General features: G+C 43.7%; 6 protein-coding genes across 6 annotated transcripts; 3 read left to right on the top strand and 3 right to left on the bottom strand.

Moving 5' to 3' along the window:
- The first annotated feature begins 115 nt into the window (after positions 1 to 115).
- Positions 116 to 2272, top strand: LOC6602766 (histone acetyltransferase Tip60). The gene is made up of 5 exons (XM_002027741.2): positions 116 to 195; positions 257 to 383; positions 441 to 1719; positions 1778 to 1990; positions 2063 to 2272. Coding segments are annotated over exons 1-5 (1680 nt in total). The 5' UTR covers positions 116 to 135; the 3' UTR covers positions 2064 to 2272.
- Positions 2189 to 2828, bottom strand: LOC6602764 (augmin complex subunit dgt4). Its single transcript, XM_002027739.2, has one exon. It carries the CDS (start codon positions 2811 to 2813, stop codon positions 2259 to 2261), a length of 555 nt encoding a protein of 184 aa, XP_002027775.1. The 5' UTR covers positions 2814 to 2828; the 3' UTR covers positions 2189 to 2258.
- A 340-nt stretch (positions 2829 to 3168) lies between these two features.
- On the top strand, positions 3169 to 5666 carry LOC6602770 (tRNA (cytosine(34)-C(5))-methyltransferase). The gene is made up of 3 exons (XM_002027738.2): positions 3169 to 3294; positions 3371 to 5189; positions 5255 to 5666. The coding sequence occupies exons 1-3, from the start codon at positions 3235 to 3237 to the stop codon at positions 5566 to 5568; spliced, it is 2193 nt and encodes a 730-aa protein (XP_002027774.1). The 5' UTR covers positions 3169 to 3234; the 3' UTR covers positions 5569 to 5666.
- Positions 5667 to 6722: 1056 nt separating this feature from the next.
- On the bottom strand, positions 6723 to 11358 carry LOC6602769 (thymosin beta). Its single transcript, XM_002027737.2, has 4 exons — positions 11178 to 11358; positions 7676 to 7811; positions 7497 to 7610; positions 6723 to 7288 (listed from the first exon to the last, which is right to left on the bottom strand). Exons 2-4 carry the CDS (start codon positions 7809 to 7811, stop codon positions 7149 to 7151), a joined length of 390 nt encoding a protein of 129 aa, XP_002027773.1. The 5' UTR covers positions 11178 to 11358; the 3' UTR covers positions 6723 to 7148.
- A 3008-nt stretch (positions 11359 to 14366) lies between these two features.
- Positions 14367 to 15527, bottom strand: LOC6602768 (beta-1,3-galactosyltransferase brn). The gene has a single exon (XM_002027736.2). The coding sequence runs from the start codon at positions 15500 to 15502 to the stop codon at positions 14546 to 14548; it is 957 nt and encodes a 318-aa protein (XP_002027772.1). The 5' UTR covers positions 15503 to 15527; the 3' UTR covers positions 14367 to 14545.
- A 1186-nt stretch (positions 15528 to 16713) lies between these two features.
- LOC6602749 (DNA repair protein complementing XP-A cells homolog) lies at positions 16714 to 17873 on the top strand. Its single transcript, XM_002027735.2, has 2 exons — positions 16714 to 16906; positions 16973 to 17873. The coding sequence occupies exons 1-2, from the start codon at positions 16764 to 16766 to the stop codon at positions 17694 to 17696; spliced, it is 867 nt and encodes a 288-aa protein (XP_002027771.1). The 5' UTR covers positions 16714 to 16763; the 3' UTR covers positions 17697 to 17873.
- The last annotated feature ends 261 nt before the right edge of the window (positions 17874 to 18134 follow it).

Here is an 18134-nt window from a genome sequence, read left to right as displayed (position 1 = left end):
ATCGATGAAATATCGGTATATTTTCATTACCTGGCAACCCTTTTTTTTGCTTTTTGCATATTTGCAAGTTGCTTGTGTTCTTAAATTTCTTGAATTGCACCAAAATATACGAGTGTGTAATAATAACAGGGGCAAATGAAAATTAATAACAAATACGAGTTCGACGACGACGTCGCATCAATATGCGAGTCGACGGTAAGCCCCCCTATTTCCCTGCACTTGGTGTCTCTCATTCATGGGGTACCCCTTTTTTCAGGCTGCATTGACCGAGGGCTGCCGCCTGCCGGTGCGTATGCACAAGACGGATGACTGGCCCTTGGCAGAGATCGTTAGCATCAAGGAGCTGGACGGTCGGCGTCAGTTTTATGTCCACTATGTAGACTGTAAGTAATTGGAATTTTCTCGAAGCGAGAAGAGGAAAAACTAACCGATCTTGACAGTCAACAAGCGCCTAGACGAATGGGTCAACGAGGAAGATCTGTACACCAGAAAGGTGCAGTTTCCCCGTCGCGATGGTTCTCAGACTGGCACCAGCACAGGCGTAACAACTCCGCAGCGCCATCACTCTCTGGCCGGTAGTGTGTCGCGTCCCACTTCGCCCCAGCATCCGGGCATTGGAATCAGCTCCGCAGGGGCTGCTGGCATTGGCAGTGCCGGTGCCGGTGGTGGTGGCGGAGGCGTTGGCGTTGGCGTTACCGTTGGCGGCAGTGTCACTGGTAGTGGAGGAGCTAACGTTGCAGGAGGCGTAGTCAGCGGTGCCGTAGTGACTACAGGTGGCACCGTAGGCGGTGGAGAGTTGGTCAACGGCAACAATGTCCTGGCTGCTGCTCTGCAGAAGCGTTTCAATAGGAGGCGCAGGGTTCACGGCAACACCCATGGCCACCACATGCCGTCGCAACAGCCGCAGCATCCACAAACACCAAACGCTCAGGTTGCCACACCTTTGCATGTGACAGGTGATGGTCTGATTCCCACCGCACCCATTGAAGATGGCGATGGGTCGCAGGAAGGCAAGATTCCCACGCCCAGGCAGTCGGGCAGCATGGTCACACACCAGGACGATGTGGTCACTCGCATGAAGAACGTGGAAATGATCGAGCTGGGCCGCCACCGCATTAAGCCCTGGTACTTCTCGCCCTATCCACAGGAGCTCTGCCAGATGCCATGCATCTACATCTGTGAGTTCTGCCTCAAGTATTGCAAGAGTCGCAAGTGCCTGGAGCGTCATCTGTCCAAATGCAATCTTCGTCATCCGCCGGGCAATGAGATTTACCGCAAGCAGACCATCTCCTTCTTCGAAATCGATGGACGCAAAAACAAGGTGTACGCACAGAATCTCTGCTTGCTGGCCAAGCTGTTCTTGGACCACAAGACGCTCTACTACGACACAGATCCATTTCTGTTCTACATTATGACTGAATTCGATTCGCGCGGCTTCCACATTGTCGGCTATTTCTCAAAGGAAAAGGAAAGCACCGAGGACTACAACGTGGCCTGCATATTGACAATGCCGCCGTATCAGCGCAAAGGCTATGGCAAGCTGCTCATCGAGTTCAGCTACGAGCTGTCCAAGTTCGAAGGCAAGACAGGCTCGCCAGAGAAGCCGCTGTCCGACCTGGGACTGCTCTCATATCGCTCATATTGGGCCCAGACAATACTGGAGATATTCATTAGTCAGAATCCCAGCACTGAAGGCGAGAAGCCAACTATAACGATCAAGTATGTTCCATTCAATTATTCTGTTATTTCTTTTGCTAATCGGCTGCTCCACCCCCAGCGACATTTGCGAGTGTACTTCGATCAAGAAGGAGGACGTGATCTCAACATTGCAAAACCTTAATCTCATCAACTACTATAAGGGGCAGTATATAGTCTGCATCAATCGTGACACCATCGAGCAGCATCATCGCGCCATGGAGAAACGCAAAATTCGCATCGACTCCAAGTGCCTGCACTGGACCCCCAAGGATTGGTCCAAGCGCTCCAAATGGTAACCCAACCTCTCACCCTGCCATGCAACGCTCGCTTACACCTAGCTATAATATTTGTAAATTCATTGTAGATGGCCTGCTATTGCTATTAACCCAGCCACAGCGTGGTCGCTTGAGCCGGCTACCCGCCGCAGGACTGACCTGACCAGCGCTGGCATGCCCCGAGCCCCGCAAGAGACTAACTGGAAGCCTTGTAGTTCGTAAATAATAGTTTTTATCTGTTACGCTTTTAATAATGTACAAAGAATCCATGTATTCCAAATATATTTATGACGAGTCAACATTCTTGCCCGATTCCCTCGGCGGTAGCTCACTGACCGGATTGTCCAGTGCCTGAAGAATAGCCGCTTCCAGACCGTTCTCCACAAGCTCCACCGACGCGTGCACCGACTTGAGGGCCTCGTGATTGTCGGCACAGTTTTGCTGCTGCTTTCTAAGTTGGGAGCGCGCTCGGTGGCCCGTCTCCAGCTTGATTCTGCACTGCTCAATGGTCTGTTGGTCTAACATCGTGGGTTCTTTGTCGCTATCAATTTTTGATGCCAACATTTTCACATCGCTGGCTATACATGGGGGGGCCTGATCAAGAGAAACGCTTTTCTGAGCGTCTGCGGCGTTCCGCAGCAGGGTGCACTTCGCAATGCCGACCAAGCGCTGGTAGTGGCTTTGGTACTCGCACTTGGCGTCTAGCCAGTTACGCGCGTGCTCCTCCACATTGCGCTGAACGTTCTTGTTGTCTTCGGTGAATCGCTTGATGGCTTCCAGATGTATTAAATATTGTATATCTTCGAGACCATTGTTTGCAGCTAAGAATGATGATTCCATTTTGGATTCGACTTTTTTGAAAATGGTGACTGTGCTATCGAAATGCGCTTTCGATTACTCCAAATACAACCAAATGAGAGAAGGTGGCGCATTCTGCTACACTGTGACGTCACTCGGGATGATTTTCAATGTTTGATGATCATATCCAAATATAACTTTAAGCGGGGTATTATACTGATAAAGAATGATTATAATGATTATAATAAAGGCTGAAACTAATATATATTTACCTCACTATAGTACCTTGTCACCATTATTGAGTTATCGAACATATTCTGGCAGCGCTATGCCACCTAGACAGTGCTGCCAGACTTCAATCCAACACGTGTTGCCGGCTGTTTCGTACTGTGGGCGCCTGAAAAATAAATATTTGTTCATAATTTTTCATATACTTGGACTAGCACGAAGAAATTCTTTGACAATGGCGCGTGGAAAGAAACAGAATCCCTTTGCGGCCCGAAAACGCCAAAAGCGCGAAAACGTACGTAGCCTTTTCCATCAATTTTTCTCTTAAAACTATAGTTTTTTTTTCTGTAATTCCCATTACTGTGATTCAGGGTCCACAACGCCCCGATCGGCGTTCCGAGCCTTACGAGGAGACCAAACGCGACAATATATCATTCATCAAGTACTATCACCTACAGAAGATTTGCCACACAGAGGAGGAATGGACGCAGTTCCTCGAATCCATTCGCGACAATCTGCCAACCACGTTTCGTGTGACGGGTTTCAAGGGCGAGGCGAAGGCCCTGCTGAACATCATCGAGACGCAGCTCTTCACCGAATATGTGCGCGCGGTGGCGGAACTACACCAAAAGCCGCCAGAGCAAGTGGAGCGACCCCTGTGCCTGCCCTGGTATCCCAACGGGATGGCCTATCAGCTGCAACTCACGCGCAAGGACATTCGACGCTCAGAGCCTCTTTACCGGCTGCACAACTTTCTCATTGTGGAAACGACGGCGGGAAGTATCAGTCGTCAGGAGGCCGTCTCTATGATCCCACCCATTGTGCTGGACGTGAAGCCCACGGACAAGGTCCTGGATATGTGTGCTGCGCCCGGCTCCAAGACGGCCCAGCTTATCGAAGCCCTGCACGCCTCGCCCGAGGAGCACAAGATCCCGCCCGGGTTTGTCCTGGCCAACGATGTGGACAATAATCGCTGCTACATGCTGGTTCACCAGGCAAAGCGTCTGAACTCGCCCTGCCTGCTGGTGACCAACCACGACAGCAGCATCTTTCCGAACCTGTTGCAGAGCAACGAGGACGGTGCCAAGTCCGTTCTCAAGTTCGACAAGATCCTCTGTGATGTCCCATGTTCCGGAGATGGTACGCTCCGAAAGAATCCCGATATCTGGACCAAGTGGAACTTGGCCCAGGCCTACAACCTTCATGGGATACAGTACCGCATTGTGCGTCGCGGTGCCGAGATGCTCGAGGTGGGTGGGCGCCTGGTCTATTCCACCTGCTCTCTCAATCCCATTGAGAACGAGGCTGTGCTGCAGCGCATTCTGAAGGATGCCGATGGAGCCCTCGAGCTGGTGGATGCTGGTCACCTAGTGCCCGGCTTGAAGTACAATCCCGGCATGACAGACTGGAAACTGGCCACCAAGGAGGTGGATACTGTATACACAAGCTTCGACGAGGTACCGGAGACACTGCACACCATCATCCGTCCAGCCATGTTCCCGCTGCCCGCCGAGGACATGGCCAAGATTAACCTGAACAAGTGCATGCGGATATTGCCGCATCTGCAGGACACCGGCGGCTTCTTTGTGGCCGTCATCGTTAAGCGCCGCCAGCTCAGCTTCGAGAAGAACGATGTGCAAGACTTGGTGGAGAAAGCAGCTAAAACTGCCGTCGAAGAGCCCCAACTCGACGAGTCCGGCAAGCCCATCGAGGCGAAGAACGTGCCGTGGGGACCACAGCGGAAGCGAAAACGACTCCATGGGTATAAGGAGGATCCGTATGTGTTCTTTGGAGAGGAAGATGCCGACTACAATGCCATCAAGGAGTTCTACCAGCTGGACGAGTCGCTCAGCAAGCGCTGTCTCCTCACCCGCTGCGTCACCGAGAAGAAAAAGAACATCTATTACTGCTCGGAGCCCATCCGGAAGCTGGTGGTGAACAACGAGCACAACATCAAGATTATAAACACAGGTGTAAAGACATTTGTCCGCTGCGAGAACCGCCACACGGTTCATCCATATCGGCTAGCACAAGAGGGTTTGCAGACCTCCAACGCGTTCATGGGCAGCAGTCGTCGCATCGAGATCCATCGCGACGATCTGGTCCGGCTGCTTAACTGCACCGATCCCACGAAACCGCCCTCGACCCACGAACTGAAGCAGGCCACCCAGGACCGCTGCAGTGAGCTCGGTAAGCCGAATAACCACTTATGTCGCAGAATTTTGTAATCTCCATCTTCTGACATTTTGCTCTAGGCGTGGGCAGCTGCATCCTGAAGTACGTGGACGAACAGTTCACCCTATTCGTGGTTGGATGGCGCGGCACTTCTAGCCTGCGGGCCTATGTCGATCGCGACGAGACCATTCACATCCTCCGTCTGCTCGGCGCCGATCTCAGCAAGTTTGAGGTCAACAAATACGAGGAGGCCAAGAAGGCGGCCGCCGCAGCAGCAGCAGCAGCAGCAGGAGCAGCATCCGCCGCAGAGAATGGGGCTAATGGCGCAGAGATAGAGGCCAAAGCGACAACACCCACAGCTATGGAAGCGGATGAACCGGCAACGGAGAGTTAATGAAGTTATAATCTCCTTGAAAATGCATTAAATTTGACTCTCCGCCTCCACTGATACCCTCTTCTCTGGAGGGGTTTGTATAATTACTATGAAAAATATACATATATGTACTCTTATATATAGTAATATTTGCTCCTTTTTTGTACCCTTGCAGACAGTTCTATATATAGCATATATGTATATTAAATATAAATATATATAATAATATTAATATACTAGTGGGCAAGAACACCAGCCATGGGGGGGAACTACGGGACCACAACGACCCAAAATTTTTATAGATATTAATAGAGATAAGCCGTCGACATAAATCGGATTACAAGGAACATCGGATCTGTTAGATCAATATCGGAACAGTATATCATTTAAATAGATATATATAGAAGAGGCCAGACTTCCGATTGAACAAAAGAAAAATCACAGTTTCCATGGAATCGACCAATCAGAAGGATAGGTGACCATGAACGGGTGATAAATGTTTAATTCACGCAATCGGCCAATCTATAAATATGTTTGAAATTTTGTCAATGTTATCGACAGCTAATCGATTGATTAACGAATGGAAAGCAAGTGCCTCCAAGATTGTACTCTTTTTACCCCACTCAAATTCGCCGCCCGATAAAGAAAGAAACCATTATTTTGAATACGTTTTTGTTATAAAATGTTATATTTATGGTTTTATTTTTGTTTTTCCAGTATAAATATATCATATGTAAAGTATATAAAAAAAAGTTCATTAAAAAATTACACATACTCTTTATAAAAATGTTTGCTTTTGTCTTATATCGTTTTCCATACTAGTTGTTTCGTTTTATACGCTTCATACGTGTGTGGTTTTCATGCCTTTTAAAAAGTATTTCTCATATGTTTCCTTTTGTTTTGTTTCTCTTATTGCGTTTCATTTGAGTAAAGTAAGTGGTTTTTTCGTGTGTTTTGGAAACAATTATGCACAAATATATATTTATAGGGGGAGGGGGCTTTTTTATAGACGAATGTTTAATGTTAAATACGTTTGTAGGAATGAGACACTGTGTTGCCAGCAACAGCGGCGACGGCTACGGCTACGGCGGCATCGGCAGCTTTGTTAGTACATAATACAATTTGCAAAGAGAAAACCAAAATACATACATGTAAAAAAATAATAATAAAAAAAATACTTTTTCAAGCAGGCAGACAATAATTTATTGGATGTGGTACAGTAACAGTCTCACGATCTGTGTTGCAAGCTCTCTCTCTCTCTCTCTCTCTCGCTCTCTCTTTCTCTCTCCCCCCACCAACCATCGCTGCAATGACTGGCAATGCCATTCCGGTAATTGTTCAAGTTATTGTGGAGCTTTTCTGATGGATGGCGGCGAATGAGGCGGCTTGAGTCTGTGCTTCGTGGGTTCTCCTTCTATTACTCGTATGTACGTTAGCCTGAACTGAATGTTCGTTTTGATGGTTTTAGCAAATGGAAAAAGGAAAAAAAAACATATATACGTATAGTGTGTGTGTGTGAGTGTGAGAGTGTGTGTGTTTTTGTATGCGCTTAAGAGAGATGCAACGTAGTTGGCAATGCTGGATGCGCCTGCCATTTTGGCTTAGGCCTTCTTCTCGGCCTCGATGACCTCCTTGGTAGGCAGCACGTTCTTCTCGTTGGTCTCGGTGTGCTTCAACTTTTTCGCATCGAAATTCTCGATGCCGGCTATGAATTGATTCTTCTCCTTCTCCTGTTCAATAGCTGCAATCGAACAACAGAGAAATAGAGCGCACATTAGTTGCATTCACCAACTATGGCAATCCGCTTGGCCAGCCAGACAGACACGAGAAACAACCGCTATGGCAGCGGCAAGGCCGGGCCAATATCGTTTTATGGCCAACAACAGATGGTGTCCAAACAGAGCAGAATATGGCCAGACAGACAGCCAGACAGACACACTGACACTCACCTTCCTTATCGGGCAACGGGTTCTTCTCGTTGGTCTCGGTGTGCTTCAAGTTGTTCTGATCGAATGCAGTGATGCCCTCGAAGATCGATTGTTGGGTCTTCTCGGCAGCCACATCTGTTCGAAAGAGCTCCCCTCAGTTTTTCTCTTTTATCGAGATCTAACCTACTATCCAAACTCACCCTCGGCTGTGGGCAAAATTATCTTCTCCTGGGTGCTGGCATTCTTCAGTTTCTCCGTGTTGAAACCCTCCAATTGGCTCTTCAGGTTCTCGGCCACCTTGGGCAGATCCTTAAGTGCTGGGGCTGTGGATGCCATCTGAAAGGGTACAATTTTTGTTAAAAATTAGCGAGGGAGCAATAGGAAAGGGTATATAAATATGCATATTTCAGGGACGTTTAACATACTCGAATTCAAAGATCTATTGTGCCCTCTTTATCCGTCTTAAGAGAACTGAGATTAGCTTTCTTAGCTGTGAAGGATATAATTTAAAGTAACTTGTAACCGAGAAAAGTGCATGTGCATTAAGTGTATGCAAACTGGATAGAATCGGTTGATATCACATCCACTAACTTTTGAATTCTGGATACCACATCTGTTTCTCTATCTTTGCTGTGATTGCCGCTGCTATGGTCTCAGATTTCCAGACAGATGCACCATATGGTTAGACTTATCGGGTTAGAAACACGTTTCTATTCCATTCTCCCTTCATTCCTTACATTCTTTTCTTCTTTTCGAGCGGAAGAGGATATCAGCCAGTTCGATTAGGCGGAAACAAACATTGATAGCAAGTTGTTTGTTTCTGCGCTTTAATAAATACATTATTCATTTTCGTAGAAGACATTTCTTTGTTTACCGTTGATTTACGGTTACGATTTCCCCATCGAAAGATTGTAATAAAATTGCAAAACAATATATTAATCATGAATTTGTCAACCGATAACCGATGAGTCATGATCAAAGGACGAGGAGAATGAAGAGGACTGCAATTTGCGTTATTTTGTGATTGTGTGCGTGGGGTTCCTATCAGGAATCCAGCACTAAAGAGGAGAGGAACAGGGTAAAAGCAAAGAATGAGTTCAGCGAACCTTTCGTCATCGTCATCAAGCGGGGAAAGAGATTAAACTCAAATTCGACTCATGACTGGGGTTCGGGTTCGGTTCGGTTCGGTTCTCTTTCGTATTTCTTTTGTTTTATTCTCTGGCCGCCGTTATCAGGGCGTTACGGAGAACGTTCTTGAAGAATGCTGGCCGTTCGGTTGGGGCTGAAACCGAGGCCGTGGTCGGGCTGTTAAATTGCATTTTATCACGTTTATTTTTAGTTGCAAAATTCGAACTAAAGGTCCCCTTGGTCCCAGGGTCCCAGTGTGCGTGCCCCAACCCATGCTTCACTCATGTCCGCTATCAGCATTATTATTTCCACAAAGAATTTGCTTTGTCCGCCTTTCATCAATATCGAAATCAAGTCATCAAAGTAGTATTGCTTCTGCATCCCGATAATTGAACAGCTGCAAGCGTTACAAGGGCAGCGACCGCACCAAAACCAACAAATCTCTATACATATATGTATGTATGTATGCATGTGTATATTTCTATGTATGTATTGTGCATTTACAGACCATAAATGGTCTTAAAGCTGCGCCTAAAGCGGATAGCCAATCATTGTGGATTGACTACTACTAACGGCCTCCTGTGGCAAGGCACCTCACCTCAGTTCTCTGCGCCACTCCAAAAGTTCAATCCAACCCACTCCACTCCCCCAAGCTAAGCTCAACCAAGGTGTATCTATACGGGGTTGCCTATTCTATCGCTCTCTCTCTCTCTCTCTCTCGCTCTCTCTTTTTGCGACAATTACAATTGATACAAAGTATGCAATTATTGTGGGAGAGGGAGCGCTCTCTGCGCAATCCTCACATTGCACAAGCACAGTTCAAGTCTCTGAGATTGTTTATGCGTAGCCATCTGATCATGATTACCAATTGATCGTGAACTATTAAATGCTGATCGTCCATTGAAATCGTTAGCGATTTGCCGTCGATTAATTGACATCACATAAACGGGGTTTCGTATTAGTCAGCTCCTTGGCAGGCAGCAAAACAAAGGAGAATCAACATGCAACTCTGCATACATACAAAATGAGTTGATTGGAATGGTGATGTGTGGTGTGGGGAGACGGGGTGGATAGGATGAAGTTTGCCGTGAATCAACTGCCAACTTCGAAATATGGTCGCCCCGCTTAAAGCGACCGATGAATCATCAGCCGACGTTTGCCGTTGGCATTGCCATTGCCGGCTCTGTCGTTGTCGCCACGCCGCCGCCACCGCTGCTGCTGCTGCGGTTTGCCAGCTCGTATTGCTGTTGTTGCTGCCGGTGCTCTGGCTCTGCCCACACACTCTCTTTTGCTGCTTCTTTCCAGCCGTCTTTTGTCAGCTTTCCACAGCTCACAGCGCTCTTTCCAACTCTCTTTCTTTCTTTCTTTTTTCCTGTTTTTGTTAATTTTATATCTTGTAGTGCTTTTGGGTTTATGACTTTGTTTGCTGATTGGAGCTCTTAACGAGGGGGAGCCCATGGAGGTGGAGTCGGCGCCAAGCTGCCAACAAAAAATTAGTTTTGGACACATTTGAAAGCCAAAATGAGTCAAAAGAGTGCTGATGCGTGGCAAAGGCCAGACGGAGAAGGGAGCGAGAAGAGGTACCAGGCGAAGTTGAGGCACAGCACCGAGTAGCAGACGGGCAGCAGCAGAGCGCAGAGCGAAATTCGAAAAAAGGGGAGAAATGACAGACACGTCCGTTTTACACCCTCGCCGGCGCTGCCACCAGAATCAGCCTCAGCCAGCGTCGCCAACTCCTGCGGCACGTACAAAAATATGTACATACTACTGTATATAAAAATATACGTACATATGCATATCAATACATATATGTACATACATATAAGCGACAGAGAAATTCACAGTGAATTTTAAATATGCACATATGTATGTGTATATGCAGGCGGCAAAGCCTACTCATCCGTCTGTTAAATTTTTTTCATTTTAAAATAATTTTTTTGCGATAACAAATTTGAAATTGGTGACAGCACAGCCAGCCACTGCAAGCGCCGCTGCCACGCCCCGCAAAAAGAGACACACACATGTGCATGTGCATGACTTGCGCGCAAGCCGTAGTTTTCGTGGGGAGGATATTAAGCAGCGTCAAAAGCGCCCCGCCCAAAGCAGCAGACACATACAAGCAGGCGTATAAAAAAACGAAGTAAAAAAATGCCGGCCGGCACGCTCAGGTAGGGAGAGGGAGCAAAAGAAAAGCTTTAACCTCACACACACACATAAAAGGAAACAGCGACAAAGGCGCTTCAACAGCTGCGTTTTACAAGGGGCGAGAGGGAGAGAGGTATAAAAGCCAAACCTAACGGGTAAACCACCATAATAAATATTTATAACAAATCTGAGAAATCTCTCACTCTTCCCCATACTCATCATTTCTGCAATCAATGAAGAAGCGCAGTCAACAAAAAAAACCAGTTAAGTGCTTTTTCTACTCTCTTCTGTCTTCGGCTTCTTCTTGCAGATTTCTTTTGGCCGTCTGCCACAATGGAAGGAGAATTGAAAAGAAATTGCCGGCCCACAATATAAGGGGAGGGGGGCGGAGGCGGATCAGAATTAAAATAAATTAAATGTTAGGCTCACCTTAAGTTGTTTTTTGTTTGGTTTGGATTCACAAAAAAAAGATACCGGTGAGGTGTAGCTATCTGGCTAGGTTTGGTTGGCTCTGCTCTATATATATTTATATATAAGCGGTATACACTATGCAAATTTTTACACTTGATTTCAGAAATTTATTTTCATTCAATTCGGCCGCGGAGAGCACAAGCTAACTGGATGGACGACGTCAAAACTGGATTTGAATCAATTTTAAAAACTTGAAAAAATTAATTGCGCTCCGTGGTAGTGTGACCGCGGATTTATCGATAAAATATGCCGTCCGACCGTAAGAAATATACCAAAATATACCAAAATATACCAACTCAGTTGAAAAATATACCGTAAATATACTGACAAATTCAAGTTATATTTTACATGTGCCGTTTTTGATATTCCGTGAAATATTACCAGCTATATAGAACATTTAGCCATGCCCACATAATTTTATACGATTTATGAATCTATTTTCTACTCGATTGGCTTAATTTTAACACTTGCTTTTATTGTATCTGAATTTGAATCAACTTTTAAAAACTTGAAAAAATTAATTGCCCTCCGTGGTAGTGTGACCGCGGATTTATCGATAAAATATGCCGTCCGACCGTAAGAAATATACCAAAATATACCAAAATATACCAAAATATACCATCTCAGTTGAAAAATATACCGTAAATATACTGACAAATTCAAGTTATATTTTACATGTGCCGTTTTTGATATGCCGTGAAATATTACCAGCTATATAGAACATTTAGCCATGCCCACATAATTTTATACGATTTATGAATCTATTTTCTACTTGATTGGTTTATTTTAAACACATGCTTTTATTGCATTTTCATAAAAAGAGCTTTTAGCGAAAATGGTCAAACAAAAAAAAAAAACGAAAGAGGATAGTCATTGCTATTGTTCCATTTTGATATTCTGTCGAATATTATTAGCTAGATGAAACATTTTGCAATGCCCATATATTTGTATACGATTTATGAGTCAATTTTTTACTTAACTGGCTTACTCTAAATACTTTGTTTTATTGGATCTTGTCTTAAAAAGGTTTAAGCGAAATTAAACAAAAAAACGTAAGATAGTCGTTCATATTGCTCAATTTAGTGATTCCGTTATATAATTCTGGCTAACTAAAATCCTTAGGTTTGCCCACATAATTTTAAACCGTTGATGAATAAATTTTCTTCAAGATTGGCTAGTTTTTAGTCCTTGCTTTTATTGTATTTTGACTACATTGGAGACTAAATTGTTTTTGCCTTCTTTGGAGCCTGGGATAAGAAAAATATTCTTAATTCTATAACATCCATTTTCCCCAGGGTATGCCCAGAAACATTTTGTGTGAATGGAATGGGGCTCATTCTCGTCAACCGGTTATTACCAATAAATACTCGTTTTTGATCTTCCCTCGAATATTACTAGCTATATAAATCTTTCAACTTTGCCCACATAATTTTATATGATTGCTGAATCAAATTTGTTTAAGATTAACTACTTTTATGGTATTTGCAGACTCATTTCTTGTCAACCAGAGTATGTGCATTTTTATACCCTATTTCGTTAATATTATATAAAGATACTGTTTTCCAAGCTGCTTTCAATTAATAAAGACATTGTCTTAAACTGAATTTGTTTGGCCCATTCATGCATTAGATTAGTGTATTATATATATATCCTGATCCCAAAATATCGGTTAAAACAGAGATTGACTAGTTTCTGCATTAAATAGAGCCTGTGATGACAAATATTTTCTCAATTCTATAATATCCTTTCCTAGGGTATGCATTTTTTGCATTTCGTTTCGCTTTAATCGTTCATAGTTTGGCGGTATATTTAAAAGAACTAAGTTTATATGGATATATTATATGTATGTGGTGCATATCAAATACATATTTAAACTAACTTATCAGTACCAAGTTTAATAGTAGTCCCTGCTTCGTTAAACAAACATGGAAAGCACCTGCTGAATAGCCTGATGGCAGGAAACGGCCGCGACAGAATGTCCGGATATGTCGTGTTAATATTCTCCAATAATTGGGTCATATTCACCATAAGTCGATATCCAAGTACAGTAATTTAAGTACATAATTTAAAAGTATGGAATGAGACTCATTGTTGTCAGCCGCGTAAAAAAGTCCTTACCCGATTCAATAAATACCAAAATATACCGTCTCATTTTCAAAATATTCCTCGCTTTTGATCTTCTTCGAATATTACCGTCTATATAGAAAATTTAGACATACCAACATAATTTTATAAGATTGATGAATCAATTTTCTACTTAACTGGCCTATACTAAATATTTGTTTTATTTAAAGCGACACCTGAAGGGGAAATGTGTATGTTGTTGATAAATTTGGCCGTTTTTTTCAAATAAGCCAGTGATGCCAGTGTGAACAACTTTGTTACATTATTTTTTATTTTTGAAACAGTTTGGATTTTGATGGCAAACGATCGGGAATTTACCGCGAATTAGTATTTGATGTGTCCGTTGACATGGCTTTAAATGGCATTTCTACACGATTTCAACATTGGTGCATTGGACTAGAGGTTGAGTCCATAACGAGTCTTAACATATACTGCAAATTATAAATAAAATATACTGTGAGCTGGACATCGTGTCTAAGCAGCTAATATACATTTTTTCCAATAGACTTGACTTGAAGTAACTAGCGGTTAGTGAGACCAGCAATTAAAACCTTATAGGGAAAGCAGGCAGTTGGAGCGGAATAGATATGTACATATGTATGTACATATATGTTGTCATTTGGTTTTCTTGTCTAATTATTTGTACTCCAAGTGTCCTTGGCTGGACTTGACAATATTGTATCGTTTGTATATGTAACAGAAAATGTCTGTAAATTATCCTTATGGACAGTTCATATAAGCTATAAGGTACGATAATAATATTAATATTTTATATATATTTAATATTATCTGGCTAAAATTTGAAATTTTCGAGTTGCCAAATTGTTTTTTGATAGAAGAATCTTTTGAATGAAGCTTATACACCCTAAAAGTTATACGACAGATAAATAAATTTCCAAACAGGGCCATCTACCATCTATATTTTGTTACCGTCAGGATCGGACGAGTTCTAGTGAATTCACGACTTGTAATTAATAAAATGTCACAAGTCGTAGATTCAATAATGACAGAAACAAAACTGTAGTTATTATTTGATGGTTACTGCTTAAAAGGAAGAGTATGATCATCGATTAATATATTTACACGTTTTGGCTTATACATATATGTACTTTAAAAAGGCTTGGTTTTGATCTACGTCAAAATACATCTGTATATACAGTCGAGTGGCTCGGGTTATTGTCCGTAGCAGTCAGGGGCGTGTGCTACGCGTAGTTCGCCGACCGGCATTCGTTCCACACCTGAACCATTTCTTCAGGATCGCTGAAACCGTGCGATGCTATCACGTTGCTGTAGCTATCGGGCCCGGAATAGTGGGGTCTGTGGAAAAGAAAGCCGTCGCAGTGGTGGACGGGAATACGTGCTTTGAGCGCCACAATGCCCAGATAGATGTCATCGAAGCGGAACATGGGAACTCGCATGCTAGTCTCGTACATCTCGAGCAGGGCGCTGCGGGAGAGGATAAAGGCACCGGCCGTCACATACGGCGGCCACTTGTCGAACGGGTACTCCTCCAGCGAGACATACCACTTGCTAAACTTGTGACGTAGTGGCGACGTCTGAAACACGTAGCCGGCAAATAGCAGATCCGGATGGTGGGTATTCCGTCCACGGCCGAGGAACCGCAGAACATTCTTAATAGACACATAGTAGTCGTCGTCGACGAACATATAGAAGTCGCTCTGGTTGAAGTGCTCGCTGGCCCAGCGCATGCCCATCATTGTCTTGATGGTGTTGTTGAAGTAGACATCCACAAAATCTGCGTGTACAATGTCCCCATGCTGCTTGGCCTCCCGGCCCACATCGTCCATGCTGTCCGGGGAGGTGCCCAGGAGGAAGGCGCGACGGATGTGAACGTCGGAGAAGCGGAACTCATAGCCCCATGTCTTGCGTATAGCCTGGCGTCGCCGCACATTTCCAATTGCGCTTTTGACCAGTATAGTCAACCGGGGCGGATCCACGCCCGTGAATGCGGGCATTTGCAGAAATTCGTAGCTGGAAATTCCGGAGGAGGCCAGGCCCTCATCGTGCAGGGGATAGTAGAAGTGTTGCTCAAAGTCCAGCTCATGCAGATGCGTCAGCAGCCCGCAGAAGTCGATTAGGAATATGATGGGAACGGCCAGTGAGCATTTTAGCAGCAATTTATAATGTTTATTTAACATTAGTGTTGAGGATATTAAGTTAGAGCTCGAAAAACATCGATGTTAACATCGATGTCATCGATGGTTAGGTGTACACTGCCGACATCGAATTTTTGTCTCAATATATTTAATCTACCCTAAATTTAAATAAAAATTCTTTTCCATTTGCTTATTTGTTGCCGGATACTATGTTGAATTGTCTTTGTGATAGGTATACCCTTTCTGGCCAAGTAATTTAAAGACCTTCCGTCGTACCTGTTATATTTTAAACAGTATTTGATCATCTTATTCGATACATATTTAATAAGTTGCAAGGTGTGCGAGATAGAGAGGGGCGTAATTTGTGATATAAAAAATATGTGAATTAGAGCGAGAAATACATCGATCTTTGCGGACATCGATGTTTACAATGTTTTCCAAATTTTCGTTCGAAATCAACCCTTTAAGAACGAATATAATAAAATTATAATGTTAAAATATTAAAAATTAAAAAAAACCTACTTTTATACTTAAATACTCAACTTATGCTTCAGGTATTCGATGATTAGATCAATCATATTAATAATTTGAGTTATCGAGGCAACACATGTCAGCTTTTAAGATGCCTCTAATTTAAATATAATTTAACAACGATATTTTGCCATTAGTGGTCTTCTTACAGAGACCAAGAATGAGTATCGGGATCAGGATGTACAGGAATCTAATCAAATCCATGAATACGTTTATATACCTAATACATATCAATTTGGTTAAATTTTTGTATTAATTATATTTGAAAATTAGTTTGGAATACAGTATCTTAATATTAAATTAACGAAATAGGGTATACAAATGCCCATACTCCGGTTGATAAGCAACAAGTCTTCAATTACCAACAACATTGATGTGACAACATTGCGACTATTACAAAACAAAATCCTCAAAATCAAGGAATATAGTTTCCAATCCTTGACGGAGAACGATTGAAAATTGAATCATTTTAGCGCAGTTAAGGTGAAAGATATCGTGTTTCCTTTTTTTGTTTAAGTTCAGAGGAAAGATGGCATGGATCTGCAAGAAGAATTTACAATCAGTAATATCTTCCGCCATTTACCTCAAGTCGTTGAACTGTTTAAATAAAGGGGGATTAAGTGGGCTAAGTTCTTTTTTTCATCGGTATATTTACAGTATATTTTAAAAATAAAACGGTATATTTCTGAGGGTCACACTGAAAAGTAGAGAAATAGTTTACGAATTGGAATTTTTTGTTGCTTGGCGCCCGAAAAGAATTTGTTGTGGCAAAATGTCAGAGGAAACAGCCGCAGTGGTGGTAGCCCCCTCCACTCTTACCACAGCCCAGAAGTCACGCATTGAGCGCAATCTGGCCAAGGCCCAGAAGTTGCGAGAGGCCAAACTCGTCTCGCATCCTTATAGGGAACTCGGCAAGTAGGTTTGACCTTACCTTCGTAAGCTAACATCGCAGAGCTTACTCTCCATTTGATTTCTTTGTAGAAACCTTGGCGATACTCAACTAGAGGAAGGGCCGAGTCAGGGCACCTCGGTTATCAAGGTGCAGGGCACCAAATACATCGACAGTGGCGGAGGCTTTCTGCTGGAGCAGCCTGTGTTGCCCGCGGCGGGAGCTACAGAAAAGCCAGAGGATGGCGCAGTTCCAACTATCGTGGACGATGCCATTGCTATACCGGTGGTGTACGAGGAGTGCCTCGATTGCGGCGATCCGTTTGTCGACTCATATCTGTTTAATAATTTTGGACACTCGGTGTGCGACAAGTGCCGGGACACCGAGGAGCGCCACTCGCTCATCACCCGCACTGAAGCCAAGGCCGAGTATCTTCTGAAAGATTGTGACTTTGACAAGCGCGAACCGCCGTTGCGCTACATTAGCCGCAAGAATCCCCATAATGTTCGCTGGGGAGAGATGAAGCTCTACCTGCACTCGCAGGTGCAAAAACGGGCCATGGAGGTGTGGGGCAGTGAGGAGGAGCTCGTCCGTCAACACGAGGGACGGGAAGAGAAACGTGAGGTAGGAAAGGCCCGGAAGTACAACAAACAGATGAAGCAGCTCCGCATGGAGGTCCGCAGCAGCATTTATACCAAGAAAACGCATGCCATACACGAGCACGAATTCGGGCCGGACACCTACAATGAGGAAGAGGACGAGTATACGCACACCTGCCTCACCTGTCCCTACACCGAATCCTACGAGAAGATGTAGAATATCCTGTCGCCACACCTAAGAGGAAAACCCATAACTTCTTCACTTAAGAACTTATTTCGCCATAGTTTGTAAGACCCTTGAAGGGAAACCTTTTGATTTTTATTTAAAAATGTATTTGAATGCTGTTTTACCGCCAAATGAATGAAATATATTGGAAATTGCTAATATCTTTAAGACATTAAACTTTTCCAACATTGACTAGCTGCAAAAACAGAAATAGATATAGAGATATACATATGTATGTATCTATATGCGTACAGTTGGTTGTCCAGTTGTCCACTACTTTTTATACCCGATACTCAAAATGAGTATTGGGGTATATTAGATTTGTGGTAAAAGTGGATGTGTGTAACATCCAGAAGGAATCGTTTCCGACCCCATAAAGTATATATATTCTTGATCAGCATCAATAGCCGAGCCGATTGAGCCATGTCT

This window comes from Drosophila persimilis, unplaced genomic scaffold (assembly GCF_003286085.1).
Source record: "Drosophila persimilis strain 14011-0111.01,24,50 unplaced genomic scaffold, DperRS2 tig00000697-arrow-arrow-pilon, whole genome shotgun sequence".
Lineage (NCBI taxonomy): Eukaryota > Metazoa > Arthropoda > Insecta > Diptera > Drosophilidae > Drosophila > Drosophila persimilis.
This window is presented reverse-complemented; position numbering and strand designations above follow the sequence as displayed.